Genomic DNA, 26,172 nt, shown 5'->3' with positions numbered 1-26,172 from the left:
TGGGCCACCTCTCTAATTTCCATGGGAATACCTAAAGAAAATTGTCCAAAGAAAATGTCTGCAGCAACTGGGACATAGCTTGGAAAAAAACACTGAAAGCCAAACGTCCCAGAAGAATCCTTTGAGAGTGTAAGGGGAGGCAGACGATGGGGTTTTGTCAATTTTTGTAATAAGTCAGTCAACTTCTCATAGCAAAAAGCCAGTTAATGAACTATGGAATAGTTTACAAGTCAGTTAATATTTTGAAACTAAACAGCAGCCTTTTGCAAGGAGCTACTAGCTGGAGTAAATAAAAATACTTTGTGTCACATTTACAAAAATGCACGGATCTGGTATGGATTTTAGTGTGTAACCAGGCAGAAGGACATCCCACTCAAACTGAGGGCACCAAATTCAGCTTAAAAATACAGGAGATGGATGAAAATACTGCCTTTGAATAAAAGGGCTTGAATTCATATTATAAAATTTAATGAAGTCGTGGAGACATTGCTTCAGAAAAGAAAAAGCTGTATTAGTTATGCCTCCAGTGAGTAAAAGAACAAAACAAGTCTTAGGGAAGAAAACATTGATGAAAGAAAGAAGTGTCAGTACAAAATGGTTAGGTTGAGATGGAGGATCTGCAGAAAAAAGATAAGTGAATGCAAATTAAAAAGAAGCTGATCAAATTCAAAACTAAAAGCATATAGCCCATAGAATGCATCAACAGAGTGATGTGCTGAGTGAAACCTGGGGAATAAGATGCGTGCTACAAAATGCAAATACATCCATTGCATTGTTGAGATGGATATTGAAACTGCTCAGGAGACCAACAGGCTGGGAAGCTCAGCTAGCTGTTTTATAGGTATGAATATTTGGAATAAAAATGTTGCTGCTTATGTTGGCTTATAATTCAGAATCGATCAAAAAGTGTGAACTCTAGGCTGCAAAGGTGAGGAAATAGGTTTTTCTTTCTGTGAGAAAGTGCATTGTAAAATAAGACAATTCCACTGCAGTTCTTGACTTTGGCTTTAGCTTAATAAATAGGTATGGAGGTATGGCTGAAAGATATTTGTCAGGGAACGTGCTTTAAAAACAGCTAACAAAGGAGAAATACAGGAAGCCAACAGCATCAGGTGTAAATATGTATGTTTTTTGAGCATGTTGGATCAGGACTTTTTGAGTGAGCTTCCTGCAGCGCTCACAGCATTGTGCATGAACCTCCTGTATGTTCTATCACTGCTCAGCTAGGCTCCTGTAAGCAAACAGAAGCTTTGAGATGGCACCAGTCCCTCAGAGGCAGACTGCAGTTAGTTTTTCACAATCCAGTGTATTCCTTTGTCTCCATCCAATCTTTGCAAAGCAGGCTCAGAAAAAACAAACAAACAAAACCAAGCAAACAGGAAAGATGTTAAAAGGAACAAGGAAGTTGCACTATCATAATGGCAAGTTTCAAGTTTCTAATAACAAGTCATTTGAAGGGAGTCAGTTATAGGAAAGAGGAAAGGAGATAAAGTAGGGAAATGAATTGTATGTGGACAGTCTGCATGCTGCAAGGTAATGACAAGCTGTGAAATCTTAAGACCTCATACATAGTTCTGGGTTCTTTAACAAACACACAGGGACGGAGTCGTGAGCACTCAAGAGTGCCACCCACCAAGGGATAAGAAACAGACTGGGGGAGATGCAAGCCATGCAGGAACAGAGGGGCACTGCTTTAAGCAGACCTGCTGTTGTTTGTTATCTTTGGTGAAACCCTGCCTTGTGAGGAGAGAGCTTGTATATAACTCGTTGATTAAAGGAAAGAGGTATCTAATTTGGGATTAAGAGAATTACTGAAGAATTTAATAGTAAAAACAGTTGCTAGAGCAGCTATTTCAACACAGCTCATACAATTGGCAGCCAAACTGCTTCCATTTTTTAAGTAGGTGACATATTTAATTTCTCTGCACAGAAGTTTCTTAAACATGCATCAAGAGAATATTCTAAATTCTAGAGAAATTCTAGAGGGTTTTGTCCAACTTTCTGTCCCATATATTCACCTAAGGCTTTTAAGTTGCTTTTCAACTATGACACTTTAGAAAGTCACACTTTGGCTATGTTAATCCATGTTGAGTAACACCTTACTCTGCAAATAGAAGCTAGTACAAGCCTGATCCATGGCGTGATCCATGGATGTCTCCCTAAGGACTGTCATCAGCAGTAGCTTTAGACTGAAATGTGATCACTGTTAAAGGATAATCCTTAATTTCTTTCCTGTCTGTGTCAGTCTGGTAGTACTTCCATAAACTATGATTAGGACTTCTTTCCCCCCCAGGAACTCTGCCCACCAATGTTAGCAGTCTCTCCATATTTTGGAGATCCTAGAAAAAGGAATATGTGCTCTATATGTTCTTCTCCAACCCATCCCATCTTACGACAGATATAAGTTAAGTAAAAGTAGGACTTTAAAATGAATGTAATTCAAGGGTGTTGAAGAATTGTAAACGTTCAGATCACTAGCGGTTATGCACCAGTAACTTTAGAGCAAGCATGGAGCTAAAGCTACTGTTGTATGCTATTAGAAAAAATTAATTCCTGCTTTCTTAAGAGTCTTTACTCTCATCTCAGGCTTGGAAAGATTGCATTGTTCTAGCATTCAATAGTTATGTAAATTAGTGCTAATCTTGTCACTTAGCACCTATTGGAAATTTTCTACTAGAACAGTTCTTTAAAATATGGCATAAACAAAGCACAAGATGCACAGTGACACAGTTCTTTTATTGATGCTTACTTGGGAAAATCTGCATAAACTACTTAGCATCTTTACTACAGGTAAAGATGTCATGGGTATGCCAGCAAAACTTTGTAGGCATGTGATGGGTGTTAGTGCCATAGGCTACAAGTCAGACCTTCAACAAGTTTTATTTTGGAAATATATTAAATACACCAGTGCATACGCTAAAACCTTAACCACGCCTTTATGGTAATGGCCTTTGCTGTACTCGAAAACTTTGTCTGCCAAGTGTAACTTAATCTGGCTATAAAGAGATTGACAGAACTCATACCTTCTGCTGGCTTCTGTCTGGTATCGCTGTGGCCTCCGCTGGTTGTGCACGAGCAGATGGGATCCTACAGCTGTTTGAATAAATATTAGTTTTAAAGAGTTATTCTGCTCTGATTAACCATTCAGTGAGGGGGGAAATGGCAGGGGAGAGAGTGCCTGAGGAATCTCTGTTTCAGGCCTCTTGCCCAACAGGATTCATTTAAATGCTTAAGCGATGATGAGGTGAGAAGTCATGTAAACTGGAAGCTGTTCCTCAAGTCACCATCTTTTCTCCATGCACAGAGTAATTGATAGCTTATGCGCTTGCAACAGCTGAAAAAACGGAACAGAACATGCAGGCACGTCCACTGTATAACATACGTGGGAAGCAAGAGGAGGAGAGTGTTAACTTTAATACAAAGTGAATTATCTGGCTTTTTTGTTCCACTCCAGATGTAATTCTGCAAGGAGATTGGATCTGTGCATTAAGATAGTCTGAGACAGCACCTTGAAAATTGGCAGCCAGTTCCAGCCAGGGACGATGGTGAATGTGATGAACAAAACCCAGCCCAGATTATCAAGTAAACCCCCAGGCTTGCGGGGGTCCTCGGATGTGGAGTAGCTGGCACTTTTCTTCATTTAAGAAAGAAAAATAGTCTTAGTTTTCCAGGTGAAGGGAAGTACTTTGAGAGAGTACAGTCTGTTGTAGATCATGACAAAATCTGGCAAGCAAAACCAATCTCAGCAGGATTTCACAGCTGAAAATCCATGTGAATGGCTTTTTGCTTGGATCTAGGTGTTAGCGTACTGTTGTACATACCCATGTGTCACTAGGCTTTGGTCCCTCATTTAGCATTTTTGTTACGAATTTTGGCTCCATCTGAGATGCTGTGTTTACTGAGAACTGAGATGTCTTCAGTATAAAAAGAATGTATTTTTAGAAGCATGGTATCATCAGTTTTTCCCCTTTGTTTTGCTTTCTTAAAGAGGTAATAGTGATACGCTTTTGAACTGCATTCAACCACCTAAAACAATAGCTGGGATGAAGTGAGTAGATTAAAGGACATAATAAGTCTTTTTTTTCCAAAGACCCTTAAACAACAGCACCCTTTCTACATTCAGCGATTAAAGATTTCCAAAATCAGTTAAAAGCTTTAAGGATCCCAGTAGCTGTGCTAAGAAAGCCTATGGCAACTTTGCTGCACGTACTGTTTCTTACTGGGTGACTCTGGTAGTGCTCTAATTAGCTTTGTAGGGGTGTCTGAAGTCATCTGGATTTCTCACTGACTAGGGAATTAGGCTGAATTTCAGCTGACTGAATACACCATGCTGGTTTTGAGCATTTTCCATAAGGATCTCTTTACTGCGTGGTGTGCAGCCTCCTCTGGAATGGCGAGTGGAAGCAGCTCGGAGGTACAGGCTGTGCTGCGATACTGACTGTGCCACACTTTGTGGCAGAAAGCACAGAGCAGATTGGTTTGTAAGGAAAGGGAATTAAAAAAGCCAAATTCAATTAGTCAGTTGAAATTGAGTTGGGGTTTACAACTTGAATTTTTAGGCCCAGATCCGTCAGAGCACTTAAGCACCTGCTTTACCTTGAATGCATTTTGCTTTTCAATAGCAGTCATTTGCCTAGCTATCAGAGGAAACCTGGACTTCCACATGCATTGTAAAGAATGGGGGAAGGATGTGGTAGGTACTTGGAGAAATTTCACTTTTTCACTCGCTGCACTTTCTGTGGTTTAAATAATGCCTCTTTAAAGTTCCCTTAATGCAATGCTTTTTGTTAAATACCCATTAAATAATATCAGGAAAGGTTATTTAATAAATAATCTGACTTTTTTCTTTTAAGAGACTTGTTACAGATCTTAACCTGGAATCTCTATAGTATTACTGAGGGAAATAACCTTAGTGTCATTTTGGTTTGCTGTCTTTGTGTGAAAGATGGACAGCTATCCCTTCTCTCTCATCACCAAACATCTGAAAAAGGCTTTCTTATTGAGAGATTACTGCAGGGGTCCTTGGTCTTACAGAGATTTCATCAGAAACATTTTGCTTTTAATGAACAATGGAAAATGCTCAGCTGTCCATTATTACACTTCTTTGTACACAGTCTAAAAATATAAATGGAAATCATAATTACATCTGTAATTCTGGGTCCCAGCTGAAATCACTTTAATCCCAATGTGGGGAAAAAAATCAATACAGAATCCTTAACCCTGGTCTTCTCCTTAGACATTTCATTTTCAGTTGTACTAGTTTCTACCACGAGTTTTATAAGTTTTTCAAAGGACTTTAGTATACCATTTTACATGCTCAGAATGGTGTTGCTGCTTTGTGCATTTCTGACTTAGAAACTGTAATGTTCTTCTGGAGTAATGCTTTACGTTGTAGATGTTTGTTATGATATGAAACTTCTCCCTTTTACTTTTTGATCATGAGAAAAAGAGGAGGTTTTGAAATGTTGCAAAGCTCTTAAAAAGAAAATTCCATTTTCCTGGAAGTAGAATTACACTTATTTTTGTTAAAGAGGAACCTAAGTTAGCACTGAAATTTTAACCCTGAGGTTTGTAGAAGATGTTACTCTCAACTAACCACAGGCTCTCTGGACTGTATTGTGCTTTTTGTCTATGGGCTTCAAATATTAGGTCTGTCAAGGTTAAATATTATCATTGTTGGGTTTTTTTTATATCCACATCTTACGTACAGACACGCCATCGAGTGTTTTCTGTTTCTGAAACCTGCACCCTTCTGCAAACCTGGGTTAGACCAATACTTGCATTGGTTTGACTTAGTTTCTGGGGAGAAGAAAAGAGGGATTGCTTGTTTCTGGGGAGAAGAAAAGAGGGATTGCTTTTATGCTGTAAATCCTATGCAAACTGTTAATTGTCCACTAATTACAGCTTCCTCTGAAGCATGTGGTTCTGGTAGTAGTCAAAGACATGACGCTGCAATTTAGGGCATATTCTGCTACATTGCCCCAGTTGCCATGCTGTTAATAAATGTAGATGTAGCAGAGGTGTGCTATTCAGCTAGTAGAATGTCTTGTTTCTTAGTAATTGCATATATGTGCCCCTCTCCAGATCATGATCACTCAAAAAGTGACAAACAAACTGCATTTTGGTCAGTCTTTTTCTCTGAATACCTGAAAGAGACAATTGAAAAGGAATTCTTCCATGTGGAGTGAAGCATTTTGGCAATCCACATCTAGTACTCAAACTATTTGTTTGCTCTGTAAGGCTGTCAGGCCTTAACTTCCTGGCTTCATTCCAGGATACAGATGTCTCATTCTCTCTGTGCCCTCACCTCCCCTTTTGGATACCGTTCTCCAATACAAGAGCCTAATCCAAAGCTCATTGAAATGCTTCCATTGACTTCCAGAGGCTTTGGCTGAGGCCAGATGAGTCTGGGGCACAAAGTTCCTCATTGCATTGAGTTATTCCCCCTTGTCAGTCTGGTATCTAGGCAGAGCATGAATCTCTTTCCATCTTTATTTCCCTCTGCAAAGTATCTTGATGGTTTTTTTATGAGCATGCCACTTCACGTCTATCACACTGCACAATCTGCAAATACTTAGAATGATATTGTAGCAGTGACCTTTATTGTTCGTTAGTGAATCAGCAGCCTAGCTTACTGTGGCTTTAAATGAGCTTTATAAATTGGTTGTTGTTTTCAATGATGATTCCCTTGATTTGAACATACTAGAACAAAGGTAATTGGTTGATTCATTATGTAAAAGATTGTTTCAAGTTAGAGGGTGTATTAATTTAATTTTTCTTCCCCCCTGAATCAAATTGAGACACACTGTCTGAAATCTTTGCCAGGTTCTCACCAGGTTCAGATCAGGAAGTGCTATTGCTTCTCTTTCTCTCAGCTGATGGCATGTGATAGCCTTCCTGGACCGAGCAGGGGTCCGAGTCGGAATGTCCTGGTGTCCATCATAATTTCAGCTGAAGCTACTAACAACATCACGACTTGCACATAAGATTCTGCTGCACATGGTAGTCTTTGATACATGATGTATGTACGTGTTCAAAAGAAATCAAAGTCTATACTTGGTGGTGCTGTCTAAAGCTTCTCTTTATCTTCGTGTTGGCTTGCCACTATCTTCTAACGGCTGTACTATCACTGCTCACAAAGGTATCACTAATTCCCAGCTGTTGGCATTGCTTTCCCGTTGCTCAAGGATGCAGTGTTTTGGTGTGTCTTAAAAGCATTCTTTTTTTCTGTCTTCTGCTGTGTGCTCCTTCTTCCAGCTTCAGCATCCTGATATCTTCTGTTCTGGGTACATGACTAAGCTGATATAACTGTGTTGTCACAGGCTGTGCTTGCTGTCTCTAGAAGGCTGCTGTGCTCCAAGAACTTTGCTGTTGCAAATTATATCTTGTCGTCTGGCATTCAGCATGATGTGCAGATGGCACAGAAGAAATTTGTTTAGAAGCTACATATCTCCTCTATTACAAGTGTTGGAGGGGGGATGCACACAGATCTGGGGTATTGATGACTACATCAAAGAGCAAAGGGCACTGCGTGCTTCAGGGACCTTGCTGGATGCATGGTGCTGCACCTGACCAGGAATGCATGGAAGGAAATCACATAGATTTGATGGTGATGGTTTTAAACTAAAAGAAGGGAGAATCAAGCTGGTTGTGAGGAAGAATTTTTTTACAATGAGGGTGGTAAAACCCTGGCACAGGTTGCCCAGAGATGTGGTGGATGCGCCATCCCTGGAGACATTCAAGGCCAGGCTGGATGTGGTTCTGAGCTACCTGATCTAGTTGAGGATGTCCCTCCTTATTGCAGGGGACAGTTTGGACTAGATGACTTTGAAGGTCCCTTCCAACCCAAACCATTCTGTGGTTCTATGATGGTGTCTCATGTCATTTTGGACTCCTTGCAGGCATTGCCAGGGCTGGCGCTGCTGGGGAAGAAAGCAAAGAAGAGCCAGGCTAGGAGGGGAAAGTGACAAAAAAAGTAGTTGGGAGCCATGGTCTTCAGGAAACCAAACCTGGGCCTTGTGGGGGGAGGCAAAGGACAGCAGAGGATGTGGCATTTTGCCCCGTTGCCATATCCTTCCATCTTCAGCCTGTTGTCTATCATGAAGTGCACTGACTTCCAGATTTTCTTTTCTTAAGGAAACAAAGTGCAGCTAATGGGAAGGTGAAGAACTGAGCACGGAAGTGCATGCAAGACCTTGTTTTAATTTGTGAACAGACCACATAACTTGTGTATATACGTATAAAGACATTAAAATTAGTGCCATATATGTCAGTAAAATCTCTACCTATACCCATGAGCCTGGGTTACAATGGCTGGGAGCTGTTTGTGCATTTGCTCAATGCTGTGTGGTTCAGGTCTCAGAGCAAAATTACAGCGATTTATTTGATACCGGTGGCATGTGTGTGTCTCATTCACACACAGATGTTCTGCAGGGTATGTTGAGGGGGTGTATGAGGAACCGATGAGATTCACGGCTGTGTCTCACTTCCCCAGAATCTGCTTCTGCTACCAGAATCTGGTGCGCTAAACCCTCCTCATCTGAACAAGTCAACAGCCTGTCCCAGGCTGCCGCCTCAGAGAATGGCAGGGACTCTGTAAATAGAGGAAACAATTGAATGATAAGTTCACACTTCAGCACACTGCTTAACAACCTGATAACAGTTAATTACATACAGTATTTTTAAATGCAGCAACAGGGAGATAACTCAGGCGGAGGTGGAGCACAGGCACTTGGGCCTCATGACTGAAGGTTAACCTCTTACTACCGATGCCCCTAAAGAGCCCAGTGGCCTGCAGCTCCAGATCTCACCAGCTTTGATCATTTACTGGCTAGCAGTGACTTCAGGGCCATCCACATAGCATTTTCCTCAGCTGCAGGTAGGGGTAAGGGGAAACTGAGCTCAACTCCCCAACTTGCATGGCCTCACTCTGAAAGAGAGCCTGTGTGCTGGCGGGTGGGAAACGCAGGGTGGTAAAACAGGGGTTGTCTCCACCACAGGCAGAAGGTAGAGCATGTCCAGCCGGCAGCCGCTCCGCTTGCTGCAGCTGCACTGATGTTCGTGTAACTGTAGAAGCTCTGAAGGAAGAAGCCAGCATAAACACAGCTGGAACGGGCTGCAGTCGCAGGGCGCTAGCGGCCGTCTACGAGCCACGGCAGCTGCAATCAGTGCTACTGCTCTCTGGGCACCGGGTGGGACGTTTCCGTCTCTCCCAGCCCAGTGGGATTGAGGGGGTTGACCCTGGTTATTTAAAGCTCAACTTCAGGACATCTGCTGTCAGAGCACCCGCAAAGTTTGTGACTTAATGCAAGTCTAATTTGCTGATTTGCGTATCCAAATCTGGAGATTTACACACTTCTGTAGAGGCAGCTGTAAAGTTATAACTTCAGCTGTTTATCATGCCCTGAGCCTTTAAATCTCAATTATTAAAGGTGGTGTTTAATGGCTGGCTGGAAAAGGGGTGGTTACCAGAGTGTTAATGGACTGTGACAAGCCAGGAAATGTATAATCTAATGCCTGTATAAAAACGAATGGTTCTAACAAAAGAAAATATAGGGGGGAGGATGTACTTACAGGCTGTTTGCACTGTTTAGGAGCAATTCAGTACATGAGCAGTAGGGGAACAACAGGGACTGAAATACTGAAAATGAGCTGCTTGTCTTTAAGATACCCCTTGCTCCCAGAAATCAGCCATTATTTTCCTCTGGATCTTGAGCTTTGCCTTGTTGCAAAGGGGAAAATAGGGAATGGCACATTCCAGTGAGTTTAACGGAATGTCTGGACCCAGAAGGAAATGAAATGCAGGGAAAAAATAACCAGCTACCATCAGTTTCAAAACCAAATTCCTTTTTTTATTGAAGCATGGTTTTACTATGCAGTTTGTGCCATGCGAGGCAGAATTGACAGCCATGCTTCATCATGGCAGTGGGGGAAAACGCTGCAAGGAATACTGTAATTTAAATGAGAGATTCTTTGGACAAAAAAAAAAAAAAAACAACAAAACAAACACAACCCTAAAAGCTTGATAATAACATTAAGAACCGCTTCTCACAGGGTTTTACTAGCCCACTAAAGATCAGACAGTGTGTTAAGATCCCAGCAGCTGAGTAGTAAAGACCTGGGCCTGGGTTGTTACTACTTGGGAAGATTCTTTTAATGATTCCTGTTACTTGTTGAAAACTATTTGAGCAGCACAGCTGAATAAGCACCCTGCTTTAAATTCATTCCAGGTGGAAAATGAGAACAGGATAGAAATTGGGTTTACATGTCTTTGAAAGCACTTTACAAAACAGCATGGATAGCAGTAGTGCTATGAACTGGATAGGCAAAGGGAGGAGGCTTCCTTGCTGAGGAGCAGCTCTCCTGGTGCCTGTGTGGTGTGTTTGTTTGCTTCTGAAGAGGAATTTTGACTATGGCAATGGAATTTCATTTATATCAAATTAAAATCTCCTGAACCACCACAGGACCTTTAATTTATACCCTAATAGCCTCCAGAAAAAGTGGAGATCTGCAGTAGAGGTTAGGGTGAGGCAAAGAGATGTGGGTAGTGTTTCTGACTTCTGTACTGGGCCAGCACTCGGGTCTCACCTTCTCTGCATTTCTCTCCCTTCTCATTGCTTGCCTGCTCTTGGGGGAAGTATAGCTGGCTCTCCTCAGGCAGCGACAGTGGGGTCCCCATGTCCGTTGGAGCTACTGCACAGCAATGCAGTACAAATATTACCATAAGGGGGATTTCACTTTAGCATCTTGCCCCAGTGCTGGGAGTTCTGCATGCATTCAGTACTTCTTTGTATTAGAGTCTGTGTTGAAATGCAAAATTAATCTGAGAAGCATAAACATTTGCTTCTCTTGCTGGCTTAAGATGCATATATCCTTTAAAAAGAAGTTTTCTTCCCTCCAATATAACTTGGCCAGTATTGTCTCAGAAATGTGACGCAGGAGAGGAAAGGCCAAGAACTCTTTTAGTCTGTAGGAGGAGCTTTCAGCCCCTGCTGATCTGCAAAACAAAAGACCAAAGGGACCTTAACATCTCAGTGAGGTCTCTTCCCAACAGAGCATGGGGGTTCCTGAGCAACAAGCATGACTGCTTAGCATTGAGAGTAGGTTACCAATGCCAAGAGGTTAATGACTCACACGGTATTATGTTGTGTTGAATAATGAGTAACATATGAAATGACACATGTTGTAATGACTCGCTACTTAAAGTACCAATCTACTTAAGATCCCTCTAAGCTTGAAGAGATCACAGAATAGCGATGTCTTGTTCAATAGGTGCTACTTTATTTTATGCCTCCTGGTAGAAGAGATGTACCATGCCTGAGAGCATATGAACAAAAAAGTGAGGAACTGAGTAGGAAGGATTATTGGGCTAGTTGTTTTGAATGCTTAATGGGCATTTATAGAGCACCAGCTACCATATTAGGGGTTTTGTTGCTCTTGTTTTGAAGGTTTTAATCCTGATGTAGTTCCTATGTTTGTAGGTTGAATTTAGAGAAGGAAAGAAAGGGGAGCTTTGCCTGCAGGATGGGATTATCAGAAACTGGTCTGATATCTGCTGTGGAAAATAAACTAATGCTGGAGCAAAGGAACAACACAGTGTTTTATGGCTTTGTTGCTGATTGAGGGGGTTTAATTAAATAGCACTCTGAATTCTGATGTTAGCCAGTCTGTGACATAGTTTGCTCCATTAGGGATTGAGAACAATCAATTTGATTGCGTGCAAAAGAGACTGTTCGTGCTGTCATAAGAAATCCTATGTAATCCTATAGTAAAGTTTTAAACCTGTCAGACTACTGTTTTCCTATCCTACTATCTTACAGCTGTTTCTGCAGTCTGCTTATCTGCATGGAAAGCTAGTATCAGGCCAAACTCTATGCTTGCTCCTAGATGTAAAAACAAGAGGGACACCTAAATATCTCCAATTGCTAAGAACTGCCCAGGGGGAGCTGCTGGGGCCCAACATCTCTCAATATGCAGCACTGGACATTTGCTCTCCAGCTGCTTTAAGGTTAGACTTCAACTAGAGTAATGTAAACCTGTCTATGCGCTTACCTTCCGGGCCTGCAGTGCTTTTGCTGTTTGTTTCTAAATATTCCAAGCCATAGTACTGTAGAGAGAGAAAAACTACCCACAAAAGCTCTCATGCACAGACCAGTCCAGGCCACTGTTAAGTTTTGCAAAACTGATTGCAAGGGAAGAGCACTGGGCCTGCCTGCGCTGCTTCTGAAATGTACTCTCACTTGAATTTCAGACAAACTTGTATGGATCCCTCCTTCTCCAAATCCAAAGAAATATGAAATCTTTTAAAAAGAGAAGAGAGAATTTTCTGCCTTTTCCTCCCCCTGCCCCAGAAACGCAGGTGATGAAATGATCGTTATTTTTATGGGCCTGCAAAGCCTATAGAAGTCAAAGCTATGTAATATACATTGCAGAGTGTTCTGCTAATCCAGTCCAACCGCAGTCGTGCCTGGCCCAGGGATGAGGGTCTGGTAACTGGAAACCTGACACTGAAGGAATTCCAAACACAGTCCTCAAACTAAAAACAGCTCACTCCGCATGGCATGTGCTACATGAGAGGCAGGGATCGCATTCATTTACGTTATCTGACTTTTTTACCCTTGTATTGTTGATAAAAGAACAGGAGAAGAAAGCACCTTCACCAGCTCAGCCCATAAATAATCTGTGTGTGGTGTGTTTGAGGTTAGTACGACATTGTTAGACATCTGCCTTCTGCTGAGAGGTACAAGCCTCTCACACAGACAGCAGCCACTGAGCGCTTCCTTGTGCTGCAGATTATTTGCAGCGCTAAGATATCAAATTTGATTTCCAGTGGCTTTTTAAATGCAAACCCTATCATTGTCTATGGGAAGTGTTGGTCTGAAACAGCAAAGAATATTTGTTAAAGGAGTATCTCTCCTATCAAGATACAAGACAGACTTTAATGAAGCTCAGAGTCATGCAGTGATTTGTTTTTTAAACCTGCAGTGATTTAACTTTTTATATGTTTTTTTTCTTTTAGTTATATGCACACTGAATATTAAGCAACAGAAGGTCTTAGTGCCACTAACTACAAGCAGCACTGCGATGTCTTTAATACTGTATCTGAAGAGATAGGGACTGCATGGTCTTTTCAGTCAGTTGTTTTTAGTGTATGTTGAGAAAAGCTTTATAAAGACACAGTGTAATGTATTTGATAGTGTAAGATTGTTTGTTTGCATAATTTATTTCTTACATCAGCTTCTCCTTTCTTCTTTAAAAGTAGATCCTCCTGGCGGAGAACAAACAGCATGCAATCACGATGCATACAATAGAGTTCTTCAGTGAGAATTTGGACACAAGATAGGACCTTATTGCTTTCTCCTGTTCTTTAATCACAGCCTGAGCTGCCTGATGCCATCACCCAGAGTCTCTGTATGTCTTGCTTAGACATGAAAGAGGCTGCAACCAAATGTGGGCTTTCCATTTGCCGCTTAGTCTGTAGCTGTCTTTGAAGTATTTCAAGAAGTACTCCCTGACAAAGTAAGAATGCAGTTTTTCATGTGAGATTATATCCCTTGCAAAATATTCTCCCAGCAGCGAGAAGGAGACAGTGATGTAAGAAGAGAGCATTCCCTTCCTTGCTTTTTACCAGGTACTAAGAGGGTGACCTCTGTGATTCTCCCTATAGAACAGAGGCAAGAAAAACTCTTTGTCATGATGAAACCCAAACCCCGAACGTGATGGGGCACAGCATGAACAGCCAGACTGTCATTTTGCTTTCCTTTCAGAAAACCCAAGCATGTGTCTCGTGGCTGATGTTAAAGGTGACCTGCAAATGGGGGTTAACAATGAAACACAGTAAACCTGAAATGAAATGATTTTTTCTGGTTGTTTTTTGAAGCATCGGGTATTTAGGCCAGTCTACCCTGTGAGATTCTGCACAACTGGAGAATTACTGAAATCAGAGCTTAAAATAAAAAAAAAAAAGGGAACTGCAGAAAGCAAAAAGTGGTTTAGTTGGGGTTTTGAAACCTATAGATACCGGTTTAACTTCAATGACTAAATAACATTTTGGGTAAAAGAAGCCTTTCTTAAGTGTTCCAAATCCTTTGGTTCAGTTTTAAATAAACCCAGAGGCTCTTAAAAATTGTGCAGCAAAGCCAGAAAATATTAGATTTTATATTCTTTGTGCTTGGAAAATAAATAAAGGGGGCGGGGGGGAACAAACCTACTTCAGGCTTTACTTGTCATAGAGAAAATAACAACCCATGTACTGTTAATTGAACATCAGCAACAAGTTAGGTGCTTTATTTGGACAAGACTACTTTGTGCTCTTAAAGCTGAAAACCAATCACAGTTCTTACTTGGTGAATCATTTAGAAGATAAACCAGTAGAGCTGTTAACCAGCATATGAAATTATGTGGCAAAACACATGTGAGATCTCTGATTTCTCTGCAGGGCAAGGTGAGATTTAGCTTCTTCACAATAAAATGAACATTTTAAGGGGGCACCCTTCCCATGGCGTTTTTGAGGAGTGCATTTTCACACTGCCCCATCAGTTTCACTCCTTTCTTGAATCTGGTGCTTCTGCCTCCCATCTTTCCATTGCTTGCTTCAGCAGCAGCCTCGCTTTTAGCTAGACCCACATCAGTGATGCCTCTTCCAGTGGGAGCCAGCAGAGCTAACTATCAGAAAAACTACTTTCTGAGCTCTGAGATCAGTTCCTTCCCAGGATGTTGTATCAGCTTCCCTACCTTCTGCCTGCCATTAATTTCAGTGGGCCCCCAGGTCAAACAACTGGCCAAAATCTGGAAAACAGCTGATGGTCAGAGCAGCTCCTACTCAGCATGTCCTCTCAGAGGGCACACTCCTGGGCTGGTCCTTTTGAGTGGCTGGACCTGCTTGACCCAATTTGTGGATTTTTGATCACTCCCTTGGGTCACTGATTTTCCACTTGAGGTTATTGGTTTGACCCCCAAACCGTGGGTCACTTGGGAGGTGTGATACAGCCCTGTGAACTCTGAACTCATCAGGAGCCAACAAAAACAGCGAGGAAGGGGAGAAGAATTTCATTAGCCCTCCTCAGAGATGGCAGTGTCTGCTGAGTGAAAAGGCAGGGTCTGTTTGGCTTCTTGTAGAAACAAGCACAGCATCTACAAGGGGCTGCCAAGTAGAAAGTGTTTGCTTTGAGTTGTTATGGCAATTTGTTTAAGGGTAAACAACAGCATATACTTTTACACCATGAGCTATCAAGTGAAAATGGTGCTGCTTCAGAGGAGCCCTGTTCTTCCTGACAGGAACTGCCCCCAGTGTCCCAGACTTACTCCTAATCATAACAGCATTTCTACAGCCAGAGCTTTGTATCTGTCGGTTTTCCTTCTGCCTTAAAAAGGCTGACTTTCTCATGGTTAATTTGACTCACTTGGGAAAGGAAGGGCTGTTTTTCCTGTGTTGTAAGACTTGTTAGATGGTGGTTCATGTCAGAGGTTCATGGAGACTCCCCAGGCTGGTTGGTTGCACTGTGAGCAGTTCCCTAAGAACCAGACTTCACTGGGTATGGCTGGTAGTTGGGGAAGAATGAATCCTCAGGAAATAACTTGGCTTCAACATGCAGTGCTGGTCATAAAAGGGAAGAAAAGTGTTGTCACTGTAGCATATGTATCTGCCCGCATGTCACCTGCTGGGATCTCCAGGGAGGTGAGCTGGAGAATGTGGTGCAGCCATGAGGATATCTGTAATGAAATTTCCTCCAGTTTGGGGCAATTATCAGGGTTTCCCGAGGTTTTACTAATGCAAGAGTTCTGGAAATCATTGGTTCTATCACTGCTTGTACTATTGCCAAGGCTGCTAAAACTCTCACATCCTTCTGTCTTTCTGGGGTTTCCCTAAAGCATCCATGTAAAGCTGATTCAAGCCTTGTCTCCATGTACAACCTTTCCTCCCAGCTGCTAAGCCCTTACTTAAACACTCAAGAATGATGCCACCTCTAGGTGTTTCACACTCAGAGAAGGGAAACTGGTGCTTGAACATTGATTTTTTTAGAGGCAGATTTTTCTCTTCCCTCATGTTCCTCTACAGTTTATCTACACAATCAAATGTATTTGCTCTGAGTGAACCAGTGGTGGATTTAGCTTTGTAGCATAGGTAACATCAGTGAAGATCTGATGGCACAAGCTCAGCAGCTTGGGTACATGCTTCAGGTCTAGTGTGCTTGTGCTCTGATGGCTCAGACTCCACTGAACAGTCCTAGGTCAAAGCCACCTGAGGGCACTACTCTCTGCACAGTCACAGCATCTCCTAGAATGGGACCAGCTGAGCTTTCCTAGAAACAGCTCTTTTGGCTAGATGGCAAAACACTGCAACATCCAGACCTCCTGTGTGAGATGTGGGGTGAGCTGTGTGCTGAAGCCTCAGTAGATGACGTTGGTGGCTCAGTCCTGTTCTCCAGTCATTTTCATACCAATTAGTTTTGAATTTGTTATTTTAGAATAATTCAATTTTGCAGTCCAAAAGCTACCTGGCTCTTCAGTGAATTCTGGATCAGGTTTTCCAAGCTCAGTCCCTTTTTAATATGATCCACAAGAATTTGATTGACTATAGCTGCCAATGAGAACTTCTTATAAAATCTAATATACAGGATTTTGAGCATTATCCTTATATTAAAAGGTGATGGGTGTAGGTTTGACACTTGTTTCTATTAGTTTGCTGCTTGACACGAAGCAGTTCCTGCCATCGCAGAAGCCTTTTATGATTGGAAGTGCATTTTTGCACAGAGAGGAACTAAAAGCTGAGTGTGATGGGACTGACTAGTGAACAAGTCTTTGTATAGGAATACATGGAGCAACGCTTTGGCCTGCTGTGGAAATTAGTCTTTGCTGCAAGGCGTAGGTGTGTGAGCAGAGACAGCAGTTGTCTCAATGCATATGGTTAAAAGAGTCCTTTTAGTATCTCAGAGGGTGGCTTCAGGCCGTTCAGCACTCTGTCTGGACTGTCTCATAAGGAGGGGGGAGAAGGGGAGGCTGGGAGTGCCTGTCTTTTATAATGTTCTGTTTTTAAAGCAAAAAAAGTCCCTTGGGAGATAGGGTCCTAAAAGTCCAAGGCCTGGAATTCTTCCTTTTGCTCTTTCCATTTTAAACAGGAAACATTTGCACTAAGTTATTCCAGGGGGAGAACTGTAGGTTCATTTCAAGGCAGATAATGTTTGTTCATTGCCTATATCCATGATTTACCCCATGGGCTTAAACGAGTGCAGCAGAAAACCACATGTTTTGCTTTACTTCATGCAAAACAAGTTCCAGTGAGTCTAGGAGCCCAGATTAAGAAAGGGGGAGCATGCTTGTAAAATCTCTGTGTGAACAAGAGAGTCATTGATGAGTTGCGAACACCTGATCTGCTGGACCAGAATGATGACTTCTATATTAAATCTATGCAAAGAATATATAAGCAGTTGATGAGTTCAGTCTCAAAGCCACAGAGCAGGTGTAATTGATTTATACTTTTAGCCCCTATTTGGGTCAAAACCCTGTTGTCTTCCTTCAGCTCTTACTCAGAGAGAATGTTCCTCTGCAGTCAGTGGGAGGCTTTGCCCGAAGTGCAAAGACATTTGCAATCAGACTGGCAAAAACTCCTAATTGAGTTGAACTTTTGGGGATGCTCTGGTGACATGTCTGTGAGAACAATTATTTTTGCCATTTGAAAAGTATCACAAGTTAAGGTGTACTAGGAAAAAATATCAATGCTTCATTAGTGCAAATCATGGAATTAAGATGCAGAAAGCTACAAAGAGGGCTCCATGGCACATCCTCAGGGATGACATGCTCACATGTTGCTTTCCTCGTGAACTAGAGCTCGTCAGGTCCATACTAATGCAGGTAAGTTACAGGGCTGTTGTAGTATCAGGCTTTCTATATCACAGGAGATTTTTGAAACCGCATTGGCAGCTTGCCCATTAAACACAGGTAACATCCCTTAGTCTTTCTTCCAAGAGTTCCAGTTTTTGCAGCTGTCTGGGAAGTTGTACAGTCTGACATGTTAGGAGGAAAAAATAGTGGGAAATGGCTTGGAAAGCATGACTATTTGTGCATGTAAAGCTCACGGGATTTGCAGTTTTGCAGACCCAACTCATCTGTTTATCCTCAGGCTAGATAAGATCCAGTCAAAGATGCATTGTTTAAAGGAGCTGTGTTTCCATTATGGCAAATGGATCAGAGGAGGCTGACTTTGGGCACTGAAGGGCTCCAGTGCTCCGCCATTGTAAAAGGGCTGTGATGTGCACTGGACCTTTCCTCCAGCATCCTGGGTGTCACAAACTTTAGTAGCATGCAGGTGGGAGCCCTGTTACCCTTCAGAAGTTCTTTTGATTCATCTGGACCTGTCATGCTTGAGGTGGCATTTCCTTTCCCAAGGTAAACATAGATTGTGAGTACAATAACACGTCGCTGAGCTAGCAGGCTGCCTTTTTATGTGCTTCATTATGTTTTTCCTCCTCAGGCGTGGACCTGCAGAGCCACTGGAATATTTAACGGGGCCACGAGTAGTATACAAAGAGAGAGATCTTCCTTACTACCAAGGAGGACAGCCTGTCATCCACCCATCTAAGGGGAACTACGTCCGTGTGCCAGACACAAGAGTGGCAGAATTGAGGTACCCCCAGTACTACCCAGGCCAGCCCGTCACAAACCAGCATAAAGGACCCCTCCGGCAGGATGTGCCACCTTCCCCTCCTCAGTCCCACCGAGCACCAGCCTATAATGAAATTGTCCGACACCGCGGGACCAGTCCGGAACAGTACCAGTACAGGCAACAGGATCCCAGGCAGAAGAACCCCATGACTGCAGCTGTATAGCTACACACTGGACTTGCTAGCACAGCTGGGGAGGAATCACATCGGACATTATATCCTTGTAGAGTTGTTCCTAAGCGTAGCTGCCTGTAAGAGTGGCACACGAGACCTGGAGTCGTTCTTACTGAGCTGGGCTCAGCGTAGGTGCTTTCTAACAGGCAAACGAAAGCCACATGAGGTACAATGTGTTTTGAGTACATGAGGTACCAGACAGTTGAATATTTTTTAATTCCTTTTAAAAATAGACAGTGGCTGCTGTAAAAGAAGCGCAACACTTAATACACCTCAGGGCTATTTACCGAATCCAGTTACACCTATACAGTATGCAGCTGTCTGTATATACAAAGGGCAGTGGTGTCACCAGAGTTTACTTCAGAGTGCTGTTGTAGAGCCTTTAAGTGGGAACACAGCATGCAATAAGGACTTTGTGCAGAGCTGAGAATCTTGTGTAATCCAGTGTGACTTGACAAGGGACTGCCACAGAGGTAGTGGCCACATTCCAGGCACGTTCAGACCAGCAGCGCTGTGCTATAAGGATGCTGCAGATTTGTAATCTGGCCTGTCTTCCTCTTTCTGTTTGCTGGTGGCAGCATTTATCTTTTAGCCTTCATTTTTTGCAGGTTGTGTAGCAAGATCTTCCTCTTGTTGCAGCTGCTGCATTTAGAGTAAGACAAAAAGCTTTACCCACCATGCTTGGGCAGGCTTGCAGCGGACAGGGCAGCCAGCCACCGAGAAACGTGTGTCTGTACGTGTGTGCACTCATGACTGTTTCTTAGTTATACAGTATGTGCTCTTCAAATGTAAACCATGGAGATCAGATCCTCAGCTGCTGCCAGCTCTTGGGGTTTCAGTAGAGCTGGCCTACAAGAAGTGCCTGAGCAGATGCTGGCACAGGAGCTCCGTGATTTGTATTAAGTTACTGCATCAGGTGCTCCCTTGGCTCCAGCAGGAGCCCCACCACAGCCAGGTTACAGCATAGTGCCAGCAGCAGCGTGCCCTGCCCTCGCCAGCCTTGCTGCCCTGGGAAGGAGCCTGTCAATGCAGGGCCACCCGAAGTCCCCCCAGTGGAGCTCAGCCTCAGCCGGTGCCAAGTGCCAAATTACTCAAGCTCCTGCAGCCAGGGGCCATCAGGCCAGTGGGGAATGTTATGTGCAGCAGTGCATAGGAAGAGAGAAGGTGTGGATGGGAAGAGAGGCCAGCAGCACAGCAGAGCTGGAGAGGGGCACAGGGCGGTGGGGTTTGTGCCAGCTCTTTGCCCCACGCAGCCTGAGCTTGCTCTGCAGCCAGCCAGCCTTGGGGAGGTCAGGAATGCATGTCCCCAGCCGCAGGGACCTGTGCTACTGGCCCAACAGGGCCATGGCTGTGCAAAGCTTTGTCTCAAGGGTTTTGTCACAGGGAAACCATATGGTCTTGTCACCTAGAAATACATTTTGAGAAGTTTCCAAGTGCCCTTAATTCCTCGACTTCTGCCTTGATAGCAGAGTGCTATTAAGCCATTTGGGCTCCTCTCCTCATCAGGGAGAGACTGTGACCTGGCCACGCATTAAGCACAAGGATTTCTTTGATGTCTTCTTGACACCTTTGGTATGCAACAGATTAAATCGCTTCGGTCACTTCCCAGGTATTAAATATCACTAGCAAGGTTTGTCCTGCTAGGATCATGTCCCTTTCCTACATACCCCTGGGAAAAGGGCTTGTTAGAGCAAGAGTTCTGGAAGGCCCAGGGCATGGTGGGTCTGCGTGCTGCTGCTTTCCAGGAGCCACCACCGGTAATGGCCCTGATGAGAAGCAGTGTTTAAACCCAGCCAATGTTTCTTCTGTGCTGCTAATGCCGGTGAGAGACTGGCATAACCCCGAGGCCTGGGGAGCACTTGCAGCTGCTCAGCAGACTCTGTCATTTGCATTCACACCAATCTGTACCCACCAGCCAGGCTGGGAAGCAGGGGAAAGGAGACAGCTTTGGAGTGGTGGGAGAACATCTCCATGATTCAGACCTAGGGCTTGACTGCCTGGGGCAGGGGCAGGCGCAGCTCTAAATCCAGTCAGGAGGAAGCATTGGTGGGAGGGAGAGAGGGAGAGTCATGCAACTGATTATGGAGCAAGTTCAGTTCTTGTTCCATGTCTTTCTGCCCTCTTCCCTAGTAATGTAGGAGGGAAAAACCCCTGGAGGGAGGGTTGAATGTAAGGCTGGACGTCTCTCGGTACCCTCCATAAATAAAGCACATTCCCCAAGGAAACTCTGCCTGTCGTGTACGTGCTGTACACAGCCTTGTACTTCTCTCTAAAAGAGTTTTAGATGCTGCAGGATACTGAGCCAGGACTTGGCAGCCACGGGGTAGCCGCTGGTGTTATGAAGGCCTGCTGAAAGTGAAGTGAAAACAAATTAAAATACTTTCCCTCCTTGAAATATAACCCCTCATACATTTGATCCAGCTGTAAAGAAACTAATAGGTTTGTGACAGTGGCTTTATCAAGCCAGGCCACAATTAAGAACAGCTCTGAATATAAACTGCTGCCTTTGTAAATCACTCTCAACTAACCCTTCAGATGGCGTCACAGTGAACAGTACTTACAGTGTTTCAAGAGCCAGGGCCAAATGAAATCTGGATGGAAACAGCTCCTGCGTTATTCTTAGCCTTTGAAGGACCTGCGCAATTGTCTCCCTGTAACCTGAATTTCTCCTTAAGAGCTCCCCTTGACTGCATTGCCTCCACTTGGTTGAGGTGGACAGATCAGCAAAACCCCACCTGAGCTGTAAATCTTACCCAGCAGATTAGTAAGTGATGCTTCTGCTGTTAGGTCAGTCCAGAGCATCTTCCGAAAAAGGGGGAAAAAAAGAAAGTATAATATATGGATGCATCCTCCAGATGAGGGGCAAAGAACAGTCTGACCTAACTGGGGGAACAAGACCAAAAAGTATTACAGAGCATCTCATCAATCTCTGGTGCCATTGTTCTGGGAGAAAATTGCCATTTGCTGGTTTAATATCTGGTAGAGGTATGGTATTTTCAAAAGTATAACGTGTAACTACAGTATATATAGTCAGCTTCTCTGCAGTGTAAAATGTATGATTTTAGCACCATATTGTGGAAAAATATGTACCGTGCAGAATTCACGAGGTGCTACAACTGACGGTTGAAAATACACACTTGCAAAATCCAAAAGAGCCGTTAAGTAACAAGTTGTTCTTTTCCCCATATGTCCGTATGTTTGGGAAAAATTATGAGTCTGAAATGCTCTTGACACATAATTGCCTCACACTCCCTCATCCAAAATGTGCCAGTCCAGCAGTGAAGTTGCTGACGTAGTGGGTGTGAAGGGAGAGTTGGGGTTTGCCCCAGGAGCAGCGTGCAGTAAGTGTGTGTGCGAGCTGGAGTCGGGACAAGGGGGAGAGCGGCCCGCTCTCACGTGAACCTGCAAGCTTTGGTTTCCTGAGCTGGTGGCGTGCAGCCTGCCTTTCTGGCTCTGGCTTGGGGCCAGCCGGGCCCAGCAGTTGAAAGATTAAGAGATAGAAAGAGAGCCTGTGGATTTTCTGAGTGACCACCCACTAGTGAGCCATGGTCTTGGCTTGCAAGCTGACATTACCACTGTGATATATTGTGATGCTGAAGTCTCTAGGTACCTCTCAAATGCATAAAGAAATAGGAATTGCCCGTCGCAGGGCGGGGGGGGGGGGTGTTGAACTAAGCATTAAAGAAAAAATAAAGGCTTCTGCCTTTTCAAAGTGCATGCAGCCCTGAATTCCAATTCACTCCAGCTTCCTGATCTACAAATAGCTTCACATGCTGCCTAATTTTTTTACAGATGAATTGTGCTACCTCCTCCTCCCAACTATCACAGATTTGTTTGTCAGAGAGTTAGTACTGTGAGTGAATCCTGCCGGCTGCTCTGCCAGGGCCACATCCTGACGCTGCTCTGAGCAGGGGCTGCTTTGCACTTCCAGAAGGCCCTACACCATCTCCGTCACAGTAGTTGTGCAGAGTCTTTAAGCCTTAGGTGCAGAATTGGAAGCGCTATTCACTATCTGCACAGAAGAGAAGGCTTTCTAAGACATTATTGTGTTATTGTGAGGGAGAGAGTGGTGTTTGTGATCCCGACAATATCTGCGTGTTTAAGTGAAACTGATTTTAAAATCATGTGCGATTGTTTTGGGGGAGAAATTCAACACAAAATTTGAGAGGTTTTTTTCTAGTACCACCTCAAAGATTTTAATCTTTGGTACATATGGCTATATAAATTTTACCTGGTTTATTTTGCATTAAAATAAAGGCTTTAAGACTATGTATGATTTTGTATTTGTGTGTAGCATCCTTATCACCTTTGTATCTAAAAAGTCATCCCCACACCTGGATGTGATTTGATATGAAAAGATCACGTGTGATCAGGCCGAATCAGAATTGGTAAGGTGACTTCTTAAAAAAAAACACCAAAAACCAGCCATGCACTGCCTTATAGAGAAAAACATCACAGGGCTTAGCTTGATACTCTCTCAAATCTGTATTTCTTTAGTTGTAGAGCTGGAGTCCTGAAGCCATAGCCCTTGAAAGGAGAAGTGAGAGAGAATTCCCTTGCCATTGTGGTGGAGACTGCACGTTCATGGCTAAAGCTCTTGCTGTTGGTAAGAACCGAGGTGTTCTGCAGCTGTGTAGCAGGTACCAGGTCCAAGCAGTATTTCAGCGAGATGGCTGCAGCGCTGTCTTGCCAGAGATTTAGGACTCCCTGAAAGTTTTACACAGGTACTTCACTGGAGGTACGTGGGTCATTTTGCTGATGCTGATGACACTACTTTTCATACTCCAGATTATGTGCCAGCATAAATCTTTGCTGGAGCACTGAGATTCAGGCAATCATGTTACGTTAGGTGAAGTAATTTTCCAAGTAGCAAATACTTACTGAAAAGTCACCAAAACAAGAAGGAAGAATACAGACCTTCTGAGATGAAGTATTTTTTTACTACAAAGGGGAAGGGTGAAAGAACAAAACAGAAGCACAGAAAAGTGTAGAAGGCTTACAAGACAAGATACAGCAGAAATTACAGTAGTGGTTCAGTAAAAATGTATGTGTACTGCACTCCAAAGCATTTTGAATGCAGATCTTGGTATTTACGGCCAAGTTCATGGGCAACTCTGAGTCAGTTTTAGCAGGCATTAAATCATAATCCATATAGATGCCAATTTTAAAAGTCACTGCATCATAACTTGCACTTATAGCCAAAAACTGGACAAGTCAAACACCGCTACCTCAGTTTCTCCTTCTGCTGAAGTTGTACAAATAGTGCCAAAAATCAAACAAGGGATGTATTAAAAGCTGGAAGCTCAGTGACCACAGCTTCAGAAGGTGCTCCTTCTGCGTTGGCAGTGGTCTCCCATGGTTTCCCCATGCCAGGGCTCACTTCCCTAGGACCTGGGCTCAAGTTAACATCCGTTTTGCAGTCACTGCTGTGTCTGCATGAAGAAGTAATGTGGGTCCATTTGACTGTTAATTAATTTTAATGAACCAGACTACACCACTCATGAGACCTGCATCCTGCTGTAAGACTCTCTGCACAGAGGGTCTCAGAGCTGGGTTACTCACCCAACAGTGAGTAACCCTAATGCAGTGGCATGCTGCAATGGGGCAGCAGTTGAGCACTACCCAGGGGCAGAGCACAGCAGCCTCTCCGGGGTGAGGAGCTGTGCTACTTGGGAGGCTTTCTGGGAGTAAAATACCATTACCAAGATTGCAGTGGAGCTGGGCTGCTTCTGCAGCCTCCCAGAAGGTATTGATTGAGCTAGAGGCTTCTGGCTCAAAACCTCCGGAGGCCTTCTGAGGAGGCTGCTCAGGCTTCCTGTGCTTGGTGTGCTCATCCCTCCAGAGAAGGTGCAGAGGCATTCAGGCATGGCTTGGGAAAGCACGGTAACAAATGAGACTGAGAAGGGATCTTTCTTCCCAATCACGGGATCTGCTCTGGGGAGCGTTGCTCTGCTGCTGGTTTTCCCCATGGGCTGGAAAGGAGTTGCCTGGTACAGGCAACCAGAGAGACAGGATTGCTCTGGGAATGGGGAGGGAGAGGTGAGGGGAGTGAGTGAGAAATGATAGGGGCAGACAACTGGAGCAAAGGAAGAGGGATTCAAAAAAGAGGTAGGGAAGAGGAAGAGGGGGGTGAGGCATGTCAGACCTAAGCAAGAAATATGTGGTGGAGAGAAGAGGGGTTTGTCCCCAGTGTGTGAACGTCACATACCAACAAGGAAGGTGGCACTTTCTGATACCACTGCTCCCCAGTTACCATTTTGCATTCCAGGCTTGTGACACCCCTCCACTGAGGCCAGAATCAGGACCTGCTTGCAGTACAAAGCTACCCGTGCCTGAGGGAGGAAGCAGAAGGGCAAGTAGGAATTGTGAGGAAACCCATCAACTAGCAAGGAGAGAGAGAGAGACACCCCTCACTTGTCACCATCCCCTCCCCTAGTTCACATCTTGCCACTCAAATCTTACAGCCTGCTCCCTACACTCCTCCCTTCACCTCCCTGGGTACCACTGACACCACAAAGTCCCCTTCCCTGACTGCCTCTTTCATCCCAGGTTCCCCCGATATCTGACGTCCCCAAAGCCATGTTGACCTTCAGACACAACTTTTGCCTTCACTGCTGAGAAGCCTCGAGCCATCTGTGAGGGTAGGTAACCAACACCAGACTTTTACTGGCACCTGAAAGCAATACAGAGTCAAAGCACGCGGCCCCCAGGGCTGGTGTCCCTGCACAGTGCTGGCTGGGGCTCTGTCCAGCTCACACGGCGTCCCTGTTACAGACAGGGACAAGTTGCATCCACTTTTGAATCAGTTGCTTTGCGGGTATAGATTGCAAGAAAGGCACAGATTTTACCTCCACTGTCTTTCTGCTTGTCTAGAACAAGCTTTTGACGTGTGCAAAAGCTGTTTTATTTCTGGCCTGGCCCAAAAATCCCGAACTGGTTTCAGGGGCCCAAAAGGTGATTATGGTCTTTAAAACAGAACTAATTCTCAAACCATTCCCAAATTATGCCTGACAAACTAACCCAAGCCAGAGGAGTTGGCTGAAAAAAACCCTCAGTGCAGAGGAAACAGCCCTGCTTTGCGTTTCCAGAGGAATATCTGCATCTGAAAGAAAACAATTTCTTGGGAAACGTGTACAGTAGAGTAAAATTGCAAAATAAGACATTCAATGAGGATTCTTTATAAAACCGTGCCCTTTGCCTCCACCAGGTAATGAATAAAAATGATATAAAGGAGCAATGAACATTCAATGTTTTATATTTAAAACACATTTTGTGAGGAAAACAATGTGGCATAGAAACAGGACTGCAAGGGCTCTGCGAGATAATGCCAGAAGCTGCA

At 43.8% G+C, this 26,172-nt stretch overlaps 1 protein-coding gene across 4 annotated transcripts in view; it reads left to right on the top strand.

The window, feature by feature from the left end:
• Positions 1–23,106, top strand: part of PARD3B (par-3 family cell polarity regulator beta) — a 426,397-nt gene extending 403,291 nt beyond the window's left edge. For all 4 annotated transcript variants that reach the window (XM_062640654.1, XM_062640652.1, XM_062640653.1 and 1 more), the window contains one exon: positions 18,470–23,106. In XM_062640654.1, the coding sequence (XP_062496638.1) occupies positions 18,470–18,824 (355 nt within the window). In that variant the 3' untranslated portion in view covers positions 18,825–23,106. The remainder of the gene's footprint in view (positions 1–18,469) is intronic.
• Positions 23,107–26,172: the final 3,066 nt, after the last annotated feature.

Source organism: Pezoporus occidentalis, unplaced genomic scaffold (genome assembly GCF_034315485.1).
Source record: "Pezoporus occidentalis ecotype Australia unplaced genomic scaffold, CSIRO_AGI_Poc_V1 ctg66, whole genome shotgun sequence".
NCBI classification, from domain to species: Eukaryota; Metazoa; Chordata; class Aves; order Psittaciformes; family Psittacidae; genus Pezoporus; species Pezoporus occidentalis.
This window is presented reverse-complemented; position numbering and strand designations above follow the sequence as displayed.